General features: G+C 43.0%; 1 protein-coding gene across 25 annotated transcripts in view; it reads right to left on the bottom strand.

Annotated features, from left to right (window-relative positions):
- Nucleotides 1-20,762, bottom strand: part of KDM4C (lysine demethylase 4C) — a 446,017-nt gene that overhangs the window by 174,198 nt on the left and 251,057 nt on the right. For 23 of the 25 annotated variants that reach the window (XM_043547717.1, XM_037901932.2, XM_037901922.2 and 20 more), the window contains 3 exons: nucleotides 18,657-18,895; nucleotides 16,238-16,584; nucleotides 10,961-11,072 (listed from right to left, as the gene is read on the bottom strand). In XM_043547717.1, the coding sequence (XP_043403652.1) occupies nucleotides 10,961-11,072; nucleotides 16,238-16,584; nucleotides 18,657-18,895 (698 nt within the window). The remainder of the gene's footprint in view (nucleotides 1-10,960; nucleotides 11,073-16,237; nucleotides 16,585-18,656; nucleotides 18,896-20,762) is intronic. The other 2 variants (XR_006291311.1, XR_006291312.1) reach the window with 1 other exon arrangement.

Genomic DNA, 20,762 nt, shown 5'->3' with positions numbered 1-20,762 from the left:
AACAGGAGCAGTCTTTCTTGGGGTAGCTCTCTTATATGACAGATGCCATCCTGGTTATAATACATCATTATAGGATAGATGCATATCCCAACAGAGATGCTCTAGACCATCGAGTATTTTGGCCACAGTAACCCTTGCTATTACCATTTTTGATATTTGACAATCGATGTTCAAGTATGTGTTCAGAAAAACCTCTCCCAGATGCTGGTATTCTTGTTCTGGTTAAACAGATGCTCCCTTTGATCGATGCTCATCTAACCACTGCTCTCCAGCTGGTGTGTCAGGAAGAAAAAGGAACGCTGCTGACTGGATTCACACAGAGAGATGAGAGGACAAGCTGTGTCCTCGCTGTGAGGACAATGTGCAGTATTTCTACACCACAAGAGAGACTGGAGGAAAGTGAGAGACCATGTGAGTGGGGAGAGGAAAGACAGGAGGATGGTGAAGCATAGGAAGCAACTGGAGCCTCCTGACAGAAGGCGGCAAACTGGCATCCTTCTAAACAGAGCTCTTGTCCTCCCACTAAATATATGTGAACTTGGCATTGCCTTGGTGTCTGTGATTCAGGTCCCCTAAATCCAGCTACCACTTGATGAGGCCTCATTTTGCTAAAGGGGCAAGCATTGCTTTTCCCTTTAGTGGCTCATTCATTTTCCATCTTGTGTGCAAGCTCTGCCCACCAAAGTCTATAATCTCTGTTGCAGTGCTGCCCACAGAAGCTAGGAATTGGGTGGCTGCTGGCCTGTATGATGCATGATGAGAAGTCAGAGTGAAAAGGACAATTTCGGGAAACCAGACAATTGGAAGGAGCCGAGAGAAAAGAGAGCGGTACCAAAGTGCAAACACTCCATCTTGACCAAGCCTGGAAATCTAGCATACAAGATTACCACAATCTTGAGAGAGAGGAGGGTTGGGGGACAAAGGAGGGACTTCTTCAGATATTTAGTAATACCCACCATTTCCACTGACTGTTTTACCCTTCTCACAACAAGAGGGCCACATGTCCCCAGTAGCTAGCAGGTACCAATTCACACCCATCCCCAAACTATGTCACCAGAAGGATAATCTTCCCATGCAAGGGAGAAATGGAGGGGAGCTAAATGCTAGGAGACACATGACCTGCTGTTAGGCTTCTGCTTCTGTGACAATAGATATAGGGATCCTAGAAGGCTGACAGCCTGCTGCAGAAGACAGCATGGAGACGATAGAATCCTTGCGACTCACTGCCAGGTTTGTGCCATCTGACCAGCTTATGGCAAGAATAATCCACACTGAAGTGGAGATCCTCATTTCTGATACTTTATTTTAGCTCTAGCCCAGGTTAAAGAGCCATCATCAGCCACAACCTCTATAATCTCTCATTTAAAAAGAGCAACTTCACTCCAACCCACCACATATTTAAATCTTTAATTACTTTACCAGATTAATTATAAAGTTAATAAAGCCCTTTTTGTGTAAATTACTGTAACACTGTCTGAAATCTGCTCAGTCTAGCCCCTCAAGGCATGCAAACACTACAGAGATATGGATCATGTGTCTAAGCTATCACTAATGTTCAGAAAGATGCTTAACAGCTAATTGAAGTACTGAATTTGGTGAATTTGAGGCCCAGATCAAAAATTACAGATCTGTTCAGACATTTTCGGACGTAAAGGGAAGAAGAACCAATGAGAGATTTTAGGCTTAGAACGAGGTGGGAGACTTATGGATAAGGAAACAATTATAATTACCACATGCAATTCAGTGACACTTAGCCCTGGTCTACACTAGGAGTTGAGGTTGAATTTAGCAGCATTAAATCGATTTAACCCTGCACCCATCCACACGATGAAGCCCTTTGTTTCGACTTAAAGGGCTCTTAAAATCGATTTACTTACTCCACCCCCGACAAGGGGATTAGTGCTGAAATCGGCCTTGCCGGGTCGAATTTGGGGTACTGTGGACACAATTAGACGGTATTGGCCTCCGGGAGCTATCCTAGAGTGCTCCACATTGTGTCCGCTCTGGACAGCACTCTTAACTCAGATGCACTGTCCAGGTAGACAGGAAAAGGCCCACGAACTTTTGAATTTCAATTTCCTGTTTGGCCAGCGGGGCAAGCTGCAGGTGACCATGCAGAGCTCATCAGCAGAGCTGACCATGATGGAGTCTCAGAATCACAAAAGAGCTCCAGCATGGACTGAACGGGAGGTACGGGATCTGATCGCTGTATGGGGAGACGAATCCGTGCTATCAGAACTACATTCCAGTTTTTGAAATGCCAAAACATTTGTCAAAATCTCCCAGGGAATGAAGGACAGAGGCCATAACAGGGACCCAAAGCAGTGCCACGTGAAACTTAAGGAGCTGAGGCAAGCCTACCAGAAAACCAGAGAGGCAAACGGCCGCTCCGGATCAGAGCCCAAAACATGTCGCTTCTATGATGAGTTGCATGCCATTTTAGGGGGTTCAGCCACCACTGCCTCAGCTGTGTTGTTTGACTCCTTCAATGGAGATGGAGGCAACACGGAAGCAGGTTTTGGGGATGAGGAAGAGGATGATGACGAGGTTGTAGATAGCTCACAGCAAGCAAGCGGAGAAACCGGTTTTCCCGACAGCCAGGAACTGTTTCTCACCCTGGACCTGGAGCCACTACCTCCCGAACCCACCCAAGGCTGCCTCCCGGACCCGCCAGGCGGAGAAGCGACCTCTGGTGAGTGTACCTTTTAAAATAGTATACATGGTTTAAAAGCAAGCATGTTTAATGATTAATTTGCCCTGGCATTCGCAGCTCTCCTGGATGTACTCCCAAAGCCTCTGCAAAAGGTTTCTGGGGAGGACAGCCTTATTCCGTCCACCACGGTAGGACACTTTACCACACTCCAGGCCAGTAGCACGTACTCGGGAATCATTGCAGAAAAAAGCATTGCAGTGTATGTTTGCTGGCGTTCAAACAACATCCGTTCTTTATCTCTCTGTTATCCTCAGGAGAGTGATATCATTGATGGTCACCTGATTGAAATAGGATGCTTTTCTTAAGGGGACATTCAGAGGTGCTCGTTCCTGCTGAGCTGTTTGCCTGTGGCTGAACAGAAACGTTCCCTTCCGTTAGCCACGGAAAGGGGGGAGGGGCTAACCATGCGCTGGGGGGAGGCAAAATGCAACCTTGGAACGAAAGCACATGTGCTATGTATGTAATGTTAACAGCAAGGTTTACCGTGAAAGAATGTACTCATTGTTCTATAAAATGTGTCTTATTAAATATCACTGTTCCTTTTTTTTCCTCCACCAGCTGCATGTGTTTCAAGGATCACAGGATCTTCTCCTTCCCAGAGGCTAGTGAAGATTAGAAGGCAAAAAAAATGCACTAGCGATGAAATGTTCTCTGAGCTCATGCTGTCCTCCCACACTGACAGAGCACAGACAAGTGTGTGGAGGCAGACAATGTCAGAGTGCAGGAAAGCACAAAATGACTGGGAGGAGAGGTGGCGGGCTGAAGAGAATAAGTGGCAGGCTGAAGAGAGGGCTGAAGCTGAAAGGTGGCGGCAGCATGATAAGAGGAGGCAGGATTCAATGCTGAGGCTGCTGGAGGATCAAACTAATATGCTCCAGCATATGGTTGAGCTGCAGGAATGGCAGCAGGAGCACAGACCGCCACTACAGCCCCTGTGTAACCAACTGCCCTCCTCCCCAAGTTCCATAGCCTCCTCACCCAGACGCCCAAGAATGCGGTGGGGGGGCCTCTGGCCACCCGGCCACTCCATCCCAGAGGATTGCCCAAGCAACAGAAGGCTGGCATTCAATAAGTTTTAAACTTTTAAAGTGCTGTGTGGCCTTGTCCTTCCCTCCTCCACCACCCCTCCTGGTGCTTCTCTCCTCCACCACCCCTCCTGGGCTACCTTGGTAGTTATCCCCCTATTTGTGTGATGAATTAATAAAGAATGCATGAATGTGAAGCAACAATGACTTTATTGCCTATGCAAGCAGTAATCGAAGGGGGGAGGGGAGGGTGGTTAGCTTACAGGGAAGTAGAGTATACCAAGGGGAGGGGGGTTTCATCAAGGAGAAACAAAGAGAACTTTCACACCGTAGCCTGGCCAGTCATGAAACTGCTTTTCAAAGCTTCTCTGATGCGTACCGCGCCCTCCTGTGCTCTTCTAACCGCCCTGGTGTCTGGCTGCGCGTAACCAGCACCCAAGCGATTTGCCTCAACCTCCCACCCCGCCATAAACGTCTCCCCCTTACTCTCACAGATATTGTGGAGCACACAGCAAGCAGTAATAACAGTGGGAATACTGGTTTCGCTGAGGTCTAAGCAAGTCAGTAAACTGCGCCAGCGCGCCTTTAAACGTCCAAATGCACATTCTACCACCATTCTGCACTTGCCCAGCCTGTAGTTGAACAGCTCCTGACTACTGTCCAGGGTGCCTGTGTACGGCTTCATGAGCCACAGCATTAAGGGGTAGGCTGGGTCCCCAAGGATAATTATAGGCATTTCAACATCCCCAACGGTTATTTTCTGATCTGGAAATAAAGTCCCTTCCTGCAGCTTTTGAAACAGACCAGAGTTCCTGAAGATGCGAGCGTCATGTATCTTTCCCGGCCATCCCACGTTGATGTTGGTGAAACGTCCCTTGTGATCCACCAGTGCTTGCAGCACCACTGAAAAGTACCCCTTGCGGTTTATGTACTCGCCGGCTTGGTGCTCCGGTGCCAAGATATGGATATGGGTTCCGTCTATGGCCCCACCACAGTTAGGGAATCCCATTGCAGCAAAGCCATCCACTATGACCTGCACATTTCCCAGGGTCATTACCCTTGAGATCAGCAGATCTTTGATTGCGTTGGCTACTTGCATCACAGCAACCCCCACAGTAGATTTGCCCACTCCAAATTGATTCCTGACTGACCGGTAGCTGTCTGGCATTGCAAGCTTCCACAGGGCTATTGCCACTCGCTTCTCAACTGTGAGGGCTGCTCTCATCTTGGTATTCTTGAGCCTCAGGGCAGGGGAAAGCAAGTCACAAAGTTCCATGAAAGTACCCTTACGCATGTGAAAGTTTCGCAGCCACTGGGAATCGTCCCAGACCTGCAACACTATGCGGTCCCACCAGTCTGTGCTTGTTTCCCGAGCCCAGAATCGGCGTTCCACCGCATGAACCTGCCCCAGTAGCACCATGATGCCACACTGCCAGGGCCCGTGCTTTGAGAAAAGTCTGTGTCCATGTCCTCATCACTCTCGTCACCACGCTGATGTCGCCTATTCGCCCGGTTTCGCTTTGCCAGGTTCTGGTGCTGCATATACTGCTGGATAAAGCGTGTGGTGTTTAATGTGCTCCTAATTGCCAAAGTGATCTGAGCGGGCTCCATGCTTGCCAGGGTATGGCATCTGCACAGAAAAAAGGAGCGGAACGATTGTCTGCCATTGCCCTGAAGGAGGGAGGGGCGATTGACGACATGGCTTACAGGGTTGGCTTATAGGGAATTAAAATCAACAAAGGGGGTGGCTTTGTGAGAAACAGAATGGCCCCCTCAAGGATAGAACTCAAAACCTCAAGGATAGAACTCAAAACTGGGTTTAGCAGGCCATTGATTTCACAGAGGGAGGGAGTAGAAAATGAATACAAAACAAATCTGGTCTATTTCTTGTTTTGATCCACTTCATCTATCTTTATACATCTTGCTGGCAGCAGACTGTGTAGTACGACCTCTACCCATCGTCATCTCCTGGGTGCTCGGCAGAAGACGGTGCAGTATGATTGCTGGTCATCATCTTCTGCTGGCTGCTGATTAAAAGACAGTGCACTGCCGGCAGGACTGAATCGCCATGAGATGAAACTTAAAAGGGTAATGACCTGGCTGAGTCACTCCCATGTTTGCCCAGGCGCCCCTGACCTCATCGAGGTCGGTTAAAATAGCACCCAAGACTACGTCGACGATGGCTACCAGTCATACTGCACCATCTGCTGCCAAAAGGCAATACACTGCTGCTGTGTAGCAATGCAGTACCGCGTCTGCCAGCACCCAGGAGACATACGGTGATGGTTAGCTGAGCGGGCTCCATGCTTGCTGTGGTATGGCGTCTGCACAGGTAACTCAAGAAAAAAGGCGCAAAACGATTGTCTGCCCTTGCTTTCATGGAAGGAGGGAGGGAAGGGGGGCCTGAAGATATGTACCCACAACCACCCGCGACAATGTTTTAGCCCCATCAGGCACCGGGATTTCTACCCAGAATTCAAATGGGCGGCGGAGACTGCGGGAACTGTGGGATAGCTACCCACAGTGCAACGCTCCAGAAGTTGATGGTTGCCTCGGTACTGTGGACGCACTCCGCTGACTACATGCACTTAGAGCATTTGTGTGGGGACACGCACAATCAACTGTGTAAAAACGCTTTCTACAAAACCGACTTCTATAAATTCGACCTAATTTCATAGTGTAGACATACCCTTAGCTCAGGCTGACTGAAAGCATTACATTGGAAGAGACATGACAGCCCTGTTAAATTTGCGTTATCCAACAGAACAAAAACGGCTGCAGAGGGGGTTTTTTTAAGCTGCCTGTAAGGTTGCAGCTTATGTCTGGAGGTAAGCCTTCCATTGTTCGTAGACAAAAGCTGTGCAAGTTACACCTTCGGGGGGGCCAACCTTTTGCATTCCTTTACGAAGTGCTTTGTAGACATGAATTTAACATACCAATTCATGGCTTTGCTGGATTTACACTTACACAACTATACTTGAGTGTTGTAACTTTTCATAAACAAAAAAAATGTAGCCTCATTTAATAAGCAGCTGGCACCACTGTGTTGAAACCATGAGACCAGATATCTTAGAGATGCTCAGCACCCACACAGACTTCACTGGAGGTCTGAGCGCTGAAATTCAAGCCCGTCAGTGTCAGCAATCTCAGAAGTGACCTGTATTTGCCAGTCCCAGCTCCTCTAAGAGCAGCCTCCTAGATGAATGCCAAAAAGAAGGCAGAAAATGAAATGAAATGCGATGGAAGCAGAACTCTAACCATATCGCTTGCTTGCTGTGCATCAGTTTCTATTGTGAGTTTGTCATTTCTGTTGGTTATTGTCCAAAAAATTATTGTTGTAATGGAGGTGAATGATTTAAATAAAGAAGGGCTTATGTTAATTTAACTATGCTAATTACATTGTTTAAAATAAAGTACATGGTTGTTTTCCATCTCCCTTAACTAGTTTTTTTTAAAATCTATCATCAAAATATGCTGTTTAAAAAAAACTGTTACCGGTATATGTTAAAAGACAATATACATTCCATATTCCTATCTATTAAAACACAACAGAATTGCTGTGCACTTTTTCTCAAACTATTTTCCCCTAAAATGAATGTTTTGTTATTGGAAACACACACACAAAGGAATGTGACAAGGATAGAGGATTTTTTATTTTCCCAACTGTTAATAGCTGGTGCTTGCAAACCTGAAATAAAAACTGCTTTCAACAACTGTTATATACCTTATTAGCATGTTTGCATGTAAACCCTGAAAACATGATCAACATTTTAATAAGAGATGTCTGATAAGTCATTCAAATCAAAAGTACCATCAAGTTAGCTACAGGAACTGTGTATGGATGAATCTATAGTAGCTGAGGGGAAAAGAGGCTTCTTTTAGCACTACTTACCAAATATGGAAGATCAAATTTCCTTTGTAACTTAGGGCTTTAACTTAAATATTAATCCTAAATTTTTGAAAAAAAAAACACACAGTAAAACTTAAAATTATGATGGGATAAAAACTAAGGCCTCTATTCTCCATTTAACAGAAGAGAGAACTTTTGCCGTTTTTTAAATATTTTAAATGGAGGTCATCACATACTGTATGAATGTCAGATCCAAACTATTCCCTAATTACATAAGTTACATCTCCTGAAAGGATGCAAAATACTGCTCGAGGCTCGAGTGAAAAACTGAATTTGAATGTGCCACAAGGTTTAAACTACGAAAGTGAAATGTATGCTACAGTTTGCAGGCTTTAAGAAAGGGAAAGTGCAGTGACCCAGGTGCTGTGGAAATAAGAAAAAGTACTGCCCTTGGGTGGTTGTGTTTGGGGTTTTTTATTGGGGGATGAGGGTTTTTTTTAATATATTTACACACATAAACATACCCTCCCCCCCATTGCTTATAACAGTTAAGGAAAGCAAAAGCACCTTATACAGGAGTGCAGCTGGCATACCGTATAGCTTGATGGCTGTACTATATAATTTTGATCTTACTATTTTTTCACAACCCCATCAGACTGAAATATTATGGGAGAAGCCCAATTCTATTTGGATCTATTGAAAAACTTTCCAATCTATGGTGGTATCTAGCTTTGAGGTGCAGAGTTTTAATATTATAGAAAGATTGGTGCATAATATTAGGCTCCTTATTTAGGCATCTAAGCGATTGGACTACATTTCAGAAGTGCTGAGTACATAGCAGCACTCCTGGAAGTCAATGGGAGCTGCTCTGTGCTCAATGTTTTTGAAAATTATTTAACTGCTTAAATGTGAATTTAGGAGCCAGATTCTTTGCCCTGACACCATCTGCTTTGTGCACCACCAAGCAAGCAGAAAGCTACCTTAACGCTGCTGCCGATTCCCACAGAGTAGGAATTGTGTCAGAAATGAGGATAGGTAGGCAGTCCTGCATAGCTTTAAAATTTCATTAAGGGCTATTTTTGCTTTTAGTTGGCCTACATTTATGCCTGCTCTCTTCAGCTATGCTGAGAATCTGATCCCTGGTTTTTAAAATCTTGAACTTTGTTTTTTACAGAAACTTACTGGTATAACTATAGAAAATGGTATAAATGATATTCCTGGGGAAATACTGCAAAACTGCACATGTACAGAATTCATGTCCTCTGCAGATTTCTTTGCTTCCCCACAGAAAAATGACTTTCTGACAGGGAAGCAAAAAGAAGTTGCAAGAGCAGTCACACCGCACCATTCCCTAGCAGCACAGGTACATTGTTTCAGGCACCCAGAATAGCCGGCGGAGAGGTAAATCACAGTGGGGCTGAGGACACTCCAGTCAGTGGCTCCTACCCTGAGCCGGGATCAGCTGCTCATCCCAGCTGGGCTGGAGGCAGGAGCGGACGGGGCTTCTTCCTCCCCTGCAAAGACTAGCTGGAGCTGTGTCAGACCCACCCCCAGAAACCTCCCGCAGCTGCAGGAAGCTCATCATCCTTCCCTGCTTCCTGCCCTCATCACTCCTCAGCTGTGGGGGGAGGGGTCACTGTATGGGGAGCTGCTCCCAATCCACCCTACCCCCGTGCATCCGGACCTCCCATACCCAGACACCCCTGCCAAGCCTCACCCAGTACATCCAGAACCCTCCTAGCCCTCCATACCCGAATCCCACCCCACTGAACCTCAACCCCTGCACCTGGAGACCCTTGCCTACAGATCCCCTGCCTCCAGACCCCCACCCCTGCATCCAGATCACCCCCCAGAGCTCCCTGCACTCAAACCCCCACGCTGATGCCTCACCCCCTGCACCACCCTGAGCCCACACATCCAGACCCCCATGCCACTGACCCTCAACTAGCTGCACCCAGGTCCCCACCCCACCAAGCCCCAATCCTCCAGCACCGAGACCCCCTCGCTGAGACCCCTCCGCTGAACTGCAACCATCTTCACCTGGAAGCCCCTGCAGAGTCCCATTGCCCCTGCACCTGGAAACTGCCCCCCCCAACAAGCCTCTGTGCATCCAGATCCCCCCTCTGAGCTGCCTGCACCCAGACTGTCCCACACAGAATCCTCTCATCCCACACCTGGATCCCCCCACACAGCCCCTCCACACTTGGATTCTGCCTGGTTGAACCTGCCTGCCCTACACCTGGTGAGCCTGTGCAGAGGGGCAGGGCCCAGAGTGTTTCTGGGTCAGGCCCAGGCCTTTGTGCAGTGTCAGGTTCGGATGCAGCCTCACTGCTGAGTCTGCGTCCTGGGGGAGGGGGCTACAAGGTGATCTCCCACCTTCATGTAGCCAGTGGCCTGTGCTCCCCACTGTCATGCTGGAGCCTCTGAATTTATTTAGGTTTCAGAGTAACAACGGTGTTAGTCTGTATCCACAAAAAGAAAAGGAGTACTTGTGACACCTTAGAGACTAAAATTTATTTGAGCATAAGCTTTTGTGAGCTACAGTTTGGCAAATAAAACATGCAGAATTTTAAAATATTGTGCGCAGAATTTTTATTTTATTGGCGCAGAATGCCCTCAGGAGTAAAATGAGGAATGTATGTGGGACATGCTCAGTACCTCTCCATTTTCAATGGATATAGTAAAATGGCTTTGTCAAACCTAGAGAGAGAGACCAGTCTATTTAATTGTTTCCCTTTATATTTTTAATTAATTGGGGGGCCAGAATCCAAGGTATAATAAAGACTGTTGGTAACCTTTCTGATGGTTGGAATATCTGTGGTCTCTTTCATGAATCAAGACTACAGATGTCTTTTACCAGAACCACTTTTCAAGCCTCCAACTGGATGTCAAACAAAATCACAATGCAAAATTTTTTTAAAATAATCCAACGAGGTACAATTTACAAGCAGGGTTGATGTTCTGAAGATCTAAAAATGGTATGTCATAGCTATACTTGCCTTCCTAAAATAAGATATAAAGTTTGCTGCTAAAGCCAATTGCTGTGAAATTCAACAAAGGAGATCTGGCTACAGAGTGTCTTCATCCCACATGCAGCACTTTAAATGACTTCATACTGTTCTGAGCTTCTTACAAGACAGTTCTAATATGTTTAGGAGAATTTAAGTGAAACGGGGGAAAGAAAGAACTCATGAATTCAGCAAGCGTGCTGAAAGCTTTTTAATGGAATTATTCTGCAACTTTAGAAGATTTCCCACACAGTCAAAATACTCTTTCATCTTCAGTACTTTTGTAATAGTTAAAAGATATATGTATACGGGTTTATAAAGACAGACAGATGTAATTAGAGAAACACATTAAAAGCATGCTCACCTTCATCACTTACTGCCTGCTGTTTAACCAGTGTCATAGGAGATCTGGCCGGGGGTTTACTTAGTGGATGACGCCAACTCTTACATGTTTTCTTTCTTTCAATTTCTGCTAACTGAAAGGGAGAGACCATATTTAGTTTAGTTGGAAACTGAACAAAACTAATGCTGATAAGCAAGAATATTCTTCTGCTAATGGCGTAAAGCAGGGGTTCTCAAAGTGGGGGTCGGGACCCCTCAGGGGGTCACAAGGTTATTACTTGTGGGGTCGCGACCTGTCAGCCTCCACACTAAACCCCACTTTTCCTCCAACATTTATAATGGTGTTAATATGTTTTTAACTGATAAGAGGGGTGGCACTCAGAGGCTTGCTATGTGAAAGGGGTCACCAGTACAAAAGTTTGAGAACCACTGGTGTAAATAATCCACTTTGTTAGATGAATTCTCACATCAGGCATGTAAAAAACCTCTCATCGATGGTTCAAAAATTTGTCTGACATTAGTTATTTTGTTAGATCTAGGAGATGGGATAATCTCTCCCTTTACTTCAGAAAAAGGTGTGGAAAACAACTTGGTATTAGGACAACAACATATTTAAAAAACATGTACAGTTTTTCTTCATAAGTTTTCACCCATTCAGTTTAGTAACTAAAAGTTAAAATGCAACATTTAAGTTTGTCTTTAAAAAAACACAAAGCAACCATTAACAAACAATTACAATAAATAAATGCTAAATTTACTGAATAAAGATTAACACTGGCTGAAAATGTAATGTACGCTAGAATATTTCTGTATATTTCAAGTTTCAGAGTAGCAGCTGTGTTAGTCTGTATCTGCAAGAAGAAAAGGAGTACATGTGGCACCTTAGAGACTAACAAGTTTATTTGAGCATAAGCTTTCATGGGTTACAGCTCACTTCATCAGATGCATAGAATGGAACATATCGTCAGAGGATATATACACATACAGAAAATATGAAAAGGAGGAAGTTGGCAGACCAACTCTACCTTTTCATATTTTCTGTATGTATATATATCCTCTGACTATATGTTCCATTCTATGCTTCTGATAAAGTCACTAAAGCTTATGCTCAAATAAATTTGTTAGTCTCTAAGGTGCCACAAGTACTCTTGTTCTTTTTGTATATTTCAAAACATTTTATCACACTGACTCATATGGTATTAAATGGAAATGTGTGTGCCATTTCATTTATCTGCACAGCCATGCTATTCTTCCTGTGGTGGCTTCATGCAGTTATCAGTAATTATCATCATATGGGTACTTTCGAAAAAAGGGAAAATCAGGTCACAACAGCCTCATTTATCAAGGATCAGTACCAGAGATCACTTCTGGAGTTTGCCAGTCTAGGTAAGGAGGACAGATAAAGGAGATGACTGACAAAACAATGCACATCCTCAAGAACAAGAAAACAGCAAATCAAGGTTGTCAGCAGCTACAATACAGAGCTACATACCATTTACTAAATTAAGTGGAGGGAGGAGGATGTTGTGGCTAATGCACAGGATGGGTTTATGACATTAAAAGATGCAACTAGCTGAGCAAAAAAGTAAAGCAGATTGGCCTTCCTAAAAGCATCTCTGTAATATAACTCTGTATAACAGTAACACAGACGGAGCATGGAGGTGTATTGGAAAGTATTTGAAAAGCCACTTGGGAATGTCTGAGAGGTACCCAAACAGATACATTAAATATAACCTGTAACACAGCATGATTACAACACTGAAAAGATGCTTATAGTGCTTAATATTATTACAAAGGGAGGAGTGGTGAGAGAGACCATTTATGTCAGCATATGCAGCTGCCCAAAAGAAGTTGAGGCACCGATGCCGCTCTGGTGATAAGCCCAGGGTGTCCAGAAGGGCCACTGAGGAACCTGCCGTTGGCCTGGCCACGGTGCCGGGTAGGGTTGTTGGTCTCAGACTGCGATGACCACGGAGGAGCAGAGCGGCTTGGTGCCGGAGAATGGTGCCAACTGGGGGACCGGAGCGGTTCACCCACACGGGCCACCAGTGCCGCAGGCTGATGCGACAGGGATGGTGGTCTTATGGCCAACATCATCACCGGTTTCCTCATGGAATGTACCAGGCCCAGAAGCGGTGCTGGCGATCTGTCTCGCCTGGGGGGAGGATGGTGCTGTAAGCGCCAAAAGGTCCGCTGCTGCCTGGAACGCCTCCAGGGTGGAAGGAAGCTGTAAGTCTTCACGGTGGCGTGTAGGGCAGCGCTGCAGGTCTGGACTTGACTGGACCCATCTCGGGGCAGAAGTCAACGGAATCCCTACCGAATGGGAGCCGGGTGGGGGCTATTGGCCAACTGGTCTTTAGACCTGGCCACGGAGTGCCCTCTGTTGGCCTTTTTTGTTTTGGGGGCACTGGGGCATGCGATCAGTCTGGATGTCTGGGTGTGGGCGGAGCCATGGTGGTGCTGAGGGTCTCTAGCAGAGTCCTTCCTTGGCACCAGCAACCGATAATTGGTTATCTCAATATTTTCAAAGAGAAGCTCTTTGGGGAGTGGTGATAAAGTAGCGGTGGAAACTTCTGGTAAAGGTAAGAAATCTCTTCCTTCTATGAGACAGAACAGAAGGGAATTTTGACCTGATAGTAGAAACAGGCAGCCCAAAGGGCTGGTCATCCTGCTATCAAAGAAGAGATTCTGACTTCTATAGAGATAGATGATAATAGACGTAGATGATGGACAGTAGCTGGTAAGAGACGTATCAGGAGATGCAGATCTGAATTTACCTCTACGTCTTCTTCCACCTCTAAGAATAAGGGCCAGACTCTTTGGTCCACATGTATAAGACCCAGGACAATATAGGAGGAAGACCCCAAAAACTTTGCACACTATTGATCTACCTTAAACAGGTTAGGTTATGGAATTAATTCTGAATGGATACTCAGCTGAACTGAACTCTTCCCAGGGACAGATTCATCAAGCCCCCAACATCCAATGATCAACTGATATGCCAGATTACACAAGAAGTTATCTGTCATTGTCTCCAAATAGGGGCAACGGAACCTGTTCTATCTTTCAAATGCTAAAAGATAATTTACTCAATATTCTCCAGTGTTCCCAAGAGGACAGGAGTCACAGAGCAACATTGGATTTGAAGGCCCCCAAGTAGTTCAGAAGGAAATTCAGATTCAACACAGAAATGATAAAGTTAATGCAAAGTAATTGGCTCTCTACAGGGAGCCTAAAGTACCCTGCTGTTCTTTCCAAAAAGAGTGCATGGTTTTCCAAGTTTCTATCACTATTAATGGGTCCAATATTGTTTCTGTAATAACACCCATGGTCTGTTCATCTGTGAGGACTGAAACCAAGATCTCTCAATTTGAATGCATGAACCACTATTGCCTGAGCTAAAGGACCCAGTCCATTAGCTCAGAGGCAATAGCAAACTCATGAACACTTTTTATGTGGTCCATCCACTAGAGAGGGATAAAAATATACTTGATGAATGTGGGGAAGCTCATTACAACTTCAAATCCCTGCATGGCCCACCAGTTGCAATGACTTGTCTGGTCAGTTCATTTCCGGGGAATGAACTCAGGATACCTAGTTCTAAAAGCACGAGGTTCTCCTGAATCTGAGCTAAACAGATCTGCTCTTTAGTTCAAGATTCAGCCATTTCTAGCTGTCCATATTAACACCATGGACAAACCAAGATCTTTACCTTTTCACCCCAATGTTACACATTTTCTACATACTGCTGAAATCCTTCAACTTCCTCTGGTACACAGATTTCCTGTCTGGCCTTTAAATTAGTATTCAGGGTACTAATCTCTCTCTTCCTCCTCTTATTCCTAAGTAAAACATTAATTTCCATAAAGCTCATGAAACTGCACTACCTTCCTTCTGTTAAATCCATTTCACCGGGGGTGGGGGGGGGAGCATACATTAGATGAATATAGGGCCATTAAGATTTACATCTAAGGTATTAAACCCTTCAGGAAGTCAAGTTCTGTTTTCAACCGCTATTATCCAGATGTTAACGGTGAAAAGGCCTCAAATACTTCAACTGCCATATAGATCAAAGCATGTTTTGCCAAAGCACAGGAAGCCACATGTTTCCACCAAACAATGTCATGGCTTATTCTACTAGGTCACACACAGTCTCTGGAGTGGTAAGAGTGCAAGCTCTATGAAGAGATCTGCAAAGTTGTGACCTGGTCTTTAGAACATACTTTTGCCAGCTACTATATGGTCTATCTTTAGTCATCTGCCAACACTCAACATTTGGTAGGAGGGTGTTACAATCTGTAGTGCCTCCCTAAGCATCCTCACTTGTGGTTGTGAATACAGTGTATAGTTACGCAAAGTCGAAGGCCAGAAGGGATCACAAGATCATCAGTCTAAGCCTCTATATATCACAGGCCACCAACACCAACCAGAACCCACATACTAAACCTAACAACTGAAAACACATGACAGTATTACAGCCCTCAGGAGAATAAGCTATTATGTGCCACAGGCAGACAAGTTCAAATCACTTGTTTTAGCATGAGATTATTTACTGCTGTTCATATCCCCATGTCAGATTGCCAGACTTTCCAATAGCAGGAGAAAGAAAAATTTGATTGTGGTATCCTTGAGAGTTTCCTTCCTCCTATTCTTTTTATGTGGTCCATACACTAGAGAGGGATAAAGATAACCCTCTTATAACCTGCAATCCTCCTAACACATTTTAGGGGTATTGACTCATGGTAAATGATTGGTATTTTTCCTCAGTTCTTTGAATACGTAAAAGTTTCTTTCCTCACACTTAAATATCTTATAGTAGTGGCCATTTCTGCTCTCATAGGATGCTTTTTCCCCCCGATTTTCATTTTATTTCAAAGGCTCTAACTAAGTTTCCTAGTATCGTTATAGCATGGGGAGTCCTCCACTCTGGCAGTTAGTGAAAACGGGAGGGGCTTAGCTATACCTTCTGACAATTCAGACTTGCCTACATACTGTCAGATTACCAGATATCCAAAACAGGAAAAGAAAAAAAAATCATCAAGTGAGCTGCAATTAAATTCTGTCCTAATTCAGGAAATCATCCCTATTCAGGAAAGCCCTTAACCACATGCTTCATTTTAAGCACGTGCTCAAGTCTCACTGAAGTCAATGGGACTTAACACACACAAAGTTCTGCAGGTTTTCGTTAGTAGCCTGCTGTTGTTCGACATCTGTCTGTGCCCTTGATTATGAATAAATTAAAACCACCATGTAATATGTTTCATATACAATGGGTATTTTCAAAGCATTTTTTTCTTACGGCAGGTATTTCTCCAGGTTCCAAACCACTTTCACTACTTTCACTGCTTTCTAGGTCACTGACATCATCCTCTGTGGACACGCTATTCGTTTCCCCTTTTTCCAGGCACTCTGATTCAAAGGAAGCATATCCAGGTGACTTTTGGCATGATTCAACCCGGAAAGCCTGATTCTGAGATTTTAAAGAGTCGTCTTCTTCATTTACACAAATGATAGATGTGGGTCTTGGGAGTGTAGAATCCTTAGGTGTAAAGGAAGCAATACTGGAATCTTCCTTGTCCTCATCTTCTGTTTTTATTTTCTGCATTATAGGAGTAGGGCTGAAAAGTGAGTTTGAACAGATGTTCCCTAGATATCAAAAATATGGGTTTGTTAATAAACTTCATATTGCATTATTATTATTCTATACCATTCTCACAGCAGTCTGAATTGAATATCAGTTTCATAACTCTGCTTGTCATTTAGAAATCCTGTCTAGCATTCCATCAGCAAAAGGCCAGACTAAAAAGTAGAATGATAAATTATTCTTTGATAAAACATAAGTAATAGCATATTGAGTTTAGAGTGTAAACCTTTTTTTACGTCTTGTTTTTCTTTCTATTGGCATTTTCAATTTGAACAACTAAACAAAGTATTTTTGTATCACTTGAAATTATCAATATGCACTCGGCATGATTATTCTGACAGCCTACAGGCAATTTAACTACTTGAAATAACCATTGTAAAAGGTTGGCATATTGAACTTTATACTCTGAATTTACACCTATTATGCCTGTGTGAAAATCTGTCAGTAAACAAGAAATAATGACTTAAAATAAGGAAAATATATTTACAAGAAATATCAAGAATTGTCGGCAAATAGCAGCACTGACATAAAAATCACAAAAAATTACAGTGAGTAATTTTGTATTTCAGTGCTGCTGAAGATTAATTTCATGTGCAGTATACAATGAATATTAAAATAATCTATCTGGTTGCAGAATTTACCAACAAGTAGTCCCATCTGATGTCAATGCAGAAATTCCATATATAAAGAATATTTTCTTTAATTAATTGTTGGGATATATCAGCCAGAGGTTGCAGGCATCAATTGCCAGCACCGTACACGTAACAACGTAGCCCAGCTGTCACATCCACAAGGCTCCCTCTACAAAGGTCCAATCTTCCATCTTTTAATTATGAAAAGCAGAATGGACTGAGCTCTACTTTACAAAGCTTCAGAGTAACAGCCGTGTTAGTCTGTATTCGCAAAAAGAAAAGGGTGCCACAAGTACTCCTTTTCTTTTTACAAAGCTTGTATTTCACCTTGGCACTTAAGTAGGACTTGTTTTTTCCACAGTGATGAACACTCACAACTTCTATTTAAGTCACTGGGAGTTGCAAATGATCCATACCTCTGAAAATCAGGCAAAGGGGTGGATACTGTCAAGTCCCAACTCGGCAAAATATGCACATGCTTACTTCTAAGCACATGAGTAGTCCTACTGAAGTCACATCTGGACAATTCACCTTGTCGTCTGTCTGGTGCTGGGAACTGTACAATGCCTACAGCTTCTGGTTGGTACATTTGAACAAGGATGGTATTTCCAGTAAGGGTAATATCCTTCATTCCTGAAAACTGTTTTGGTGCCAAACTGAAAACAATGGGACTCATCATGTGCTTAAAGTGAGGCATGTGCTCAAGTATTTTGCTTAACTGGGGCCTAAACTCCCTTCTGGACAGGAGTGTGAGACTATATCTTGCCCGCAGTGAAATTCAGAGTCAGCAAGAGAATGAATCTCAGAAAAGGTATCAGCATCAAAGCAGGGGAAATAAAAATATGCTGGCACAGGCGTACGTAACGTGTGCACAGGGAGCATGCCCTCTAGCAGACACTTCTAGTGTAGCTTAGGTATTAGAACTTGCACACTTAGAACTGGGGGATTTTGTGCACAAGGAAACTAAGACTTTCCATAACACTATACACAATTCGTTTTCTGCTTGTAAATGTAAGCAGTACATCTCAAGTGTATATATTACGTACAGTATCTCTCAGTGGGTAAGGTACTTCATATCATTTTCCAGACACGTTTTTCATTCGCTACAATGTGCCAATCTATGGAAGGAGTTAATTTAAAAAAAAAAACTGCTTTTTTAGGGGGGAGGTTCCTTTCTTTTAAAAATAAATGAGTAAAAATAATTTTACCTGTTTTGCTCTCAGTTCAGTATTTTAAACTGGTTGTGCTCTTGCTCCTATCACATACAAATACCATATGATGCTCCTGCCTGCATGATTTCCCTGCATAAAAACTTTATGAATAGGCATTTTTAGTTATGCCACTTGGAGCAACACTTTTCCCTTATCCTTCACAGATTTATGGCATCATAATATCAATAGCCTAAAATTTACAAGTGAAACATAATCAAGTCCTTATCTCACCTGAGACCTCAATATTATCCAATAAATGCTGATCCAGCTGCATTCTGCTAATGTTTTTCTCTTCCCCAGAAGGCACTTCTGAATTTACCAGCTTCACTTTTTCTTCTGGCTTTTCATTGACCTTGAAGCCATCTGTAGCTGCTTCAGTGGCTATGATTTCTGCACCAACGATCATAGCTGATTCTCTCTCGTCCTCTGGAGTTTTAAGCTTTTTAGATCGAGATCTGGTATGCTGGAAGCTGTTATAAGAGAGATTGCTGTCACAGTAGAATGTCTGTCTTGGATAAGATAAAATGTCTACCAACATAAATGTCCCTTTCACCTGCTTAAAATGGTAAAAAACTGACAATTTCCCAACTTTTTGTGCCAAGATAGTGTTTACAATTTAAGTGATAGATTAACAATTGATTGGATTTAACCTTCTAATGTTTTATCACAATTCCTTAGAACAAGGTATTAAACTATAAACCTGAAACAACAGCAAGTCTTTCTTAATCAAGGTCCAAAACTAGTTTTTGATGAACCATTCTTCGGAACCTGAAAGTGACTAAGCTGAGCAACATAACAATAGAGAAAAAAATATGCTCAGCTGCACTAAAATTAGATAATATTGTCCCAGTCCCAGAGTGCACTAGACATTTTGCCTGATCACTCTTGCACATTCATGTAGCTTTTACAAAGATAATTATTTTTGGCAACTGTATACGCATCTTTAACATCAGCTACTAGAATCTGAATTAGGGAAAATTGCTGAGGCTTGAAGAAAATGTTATTTTACTACATTTAAGTATATAGATAAAGTGCAACCTCTAGCCCATCATATGCATATTCTGTACCACCAACAGAAGGGCAAACATGGAGCAAGAATGCTGGCAACTGCTCTCAAAGACTGAATGGGTTGTATGCCCAAGATACAGGGAGTGAGAGTCTCAAGTCCCAGATTCAAGTGTCTAGTATAGCAGGGCAGTACTGTACACATTACTTCATCACAAGTCAGGTGTTGCCAATTTCCAACCTGATGAGACTTTCATGAGAAGTGTCCTGTGTAATTTATATCAAAGGGTTGTATATTTTGAACTGCAGATGTAGCCAGTGAGCTAGGAATATTTTGATAACCTTTTTCACCAACCTTTTAAGGAGCCATATTTTACCTCCACTAATATTCCCTGAATTTCCTTCTCTTCCTTCTATCTAGTGATACTTCTAGAAATTGTGTTGCAATGCTGAAAATGCTGATTGGTTGGCATTGTTTTATGACTCCGGGGGATCAAAATTATCATGTTTTTCATCAATAAATTACAGCAGAGATGAAACAGAACACACATTTTATCTTCATTTTCACAACATGCATTCCTGTGTGTCTGCACCACTGCCAATCTGGTAATTAAATAGCACAGGAGTGTGTTCACCAGTTTAGCTAAGTGATTATATTTAGCACATGTACTCAATCTGATAAAAAAATTATTATAGTATCTCTACCTTTAACCGAAATTGGCTATCCAGATCAATAGAGTTATGTTGACAAGTAAATCATTGCTGTCCCAAGTGCAAATCTATAACACTATAACAATATAACACTATAACACTATAACAATGGAGGAGTGGCATCTGAGACACTAAACACAATATAATACAATTCTATATTTGTGTGCACACAAACATTACACACACACACCCCTCAAGTTGGTAAATGCTGGTGAGGATTCTTGTTGGTTTTGAGTTTTGGTTTGTTTTTTTAATAATGTGCTGAACTATTTCACAAAATTAATAAGGTATCCTAATACACATTAAAAAAAAGAGATCTAACAAGTTGGGAAGCAAAAGCTCTAAACCTTACATGAGAGAGAATTCAGTATTAGAAAGCCCTTCTTATGACGGTTAAGGGAGTTAAAGAATCCCCTTGACAGTCTTCTTTTGTAACTTCAAAAGTAATACATTGTTCTTCAGTACATTTATGTAGTTGAGGAAATAACAGGGAACAAAAGAAAGTATCAAAAGTTACGATTGATAAATTCTTCTGATCACTAAAGAGTTCAAAAACATTTTTTGAAGTGAGACCCATCCCCTATAATAAGTTCCTCTCTTGTTCTGTTTGGAAACTTAACC

The sequence above is a fragment of the Chelonia mydas genome, chromosome 5, assembly GCF_015237465.2.
Source record: "Chelonia mydas isolate rCheMyd1 chromosome 5, rCheMyd1.pri.v2, whole genome shotgun sequence".
NCBI classification, from domain to species: Eukaryota; Metazoa; Chordata; order Testudines; family Cheloniidae; genus Chelonia; species Chelonia mydas.
The sequence above is the reverse complement of the archived record's forward strand: the minus strand, read 5'-3'. Positions and strand labels throughout refer to the sequence as shown.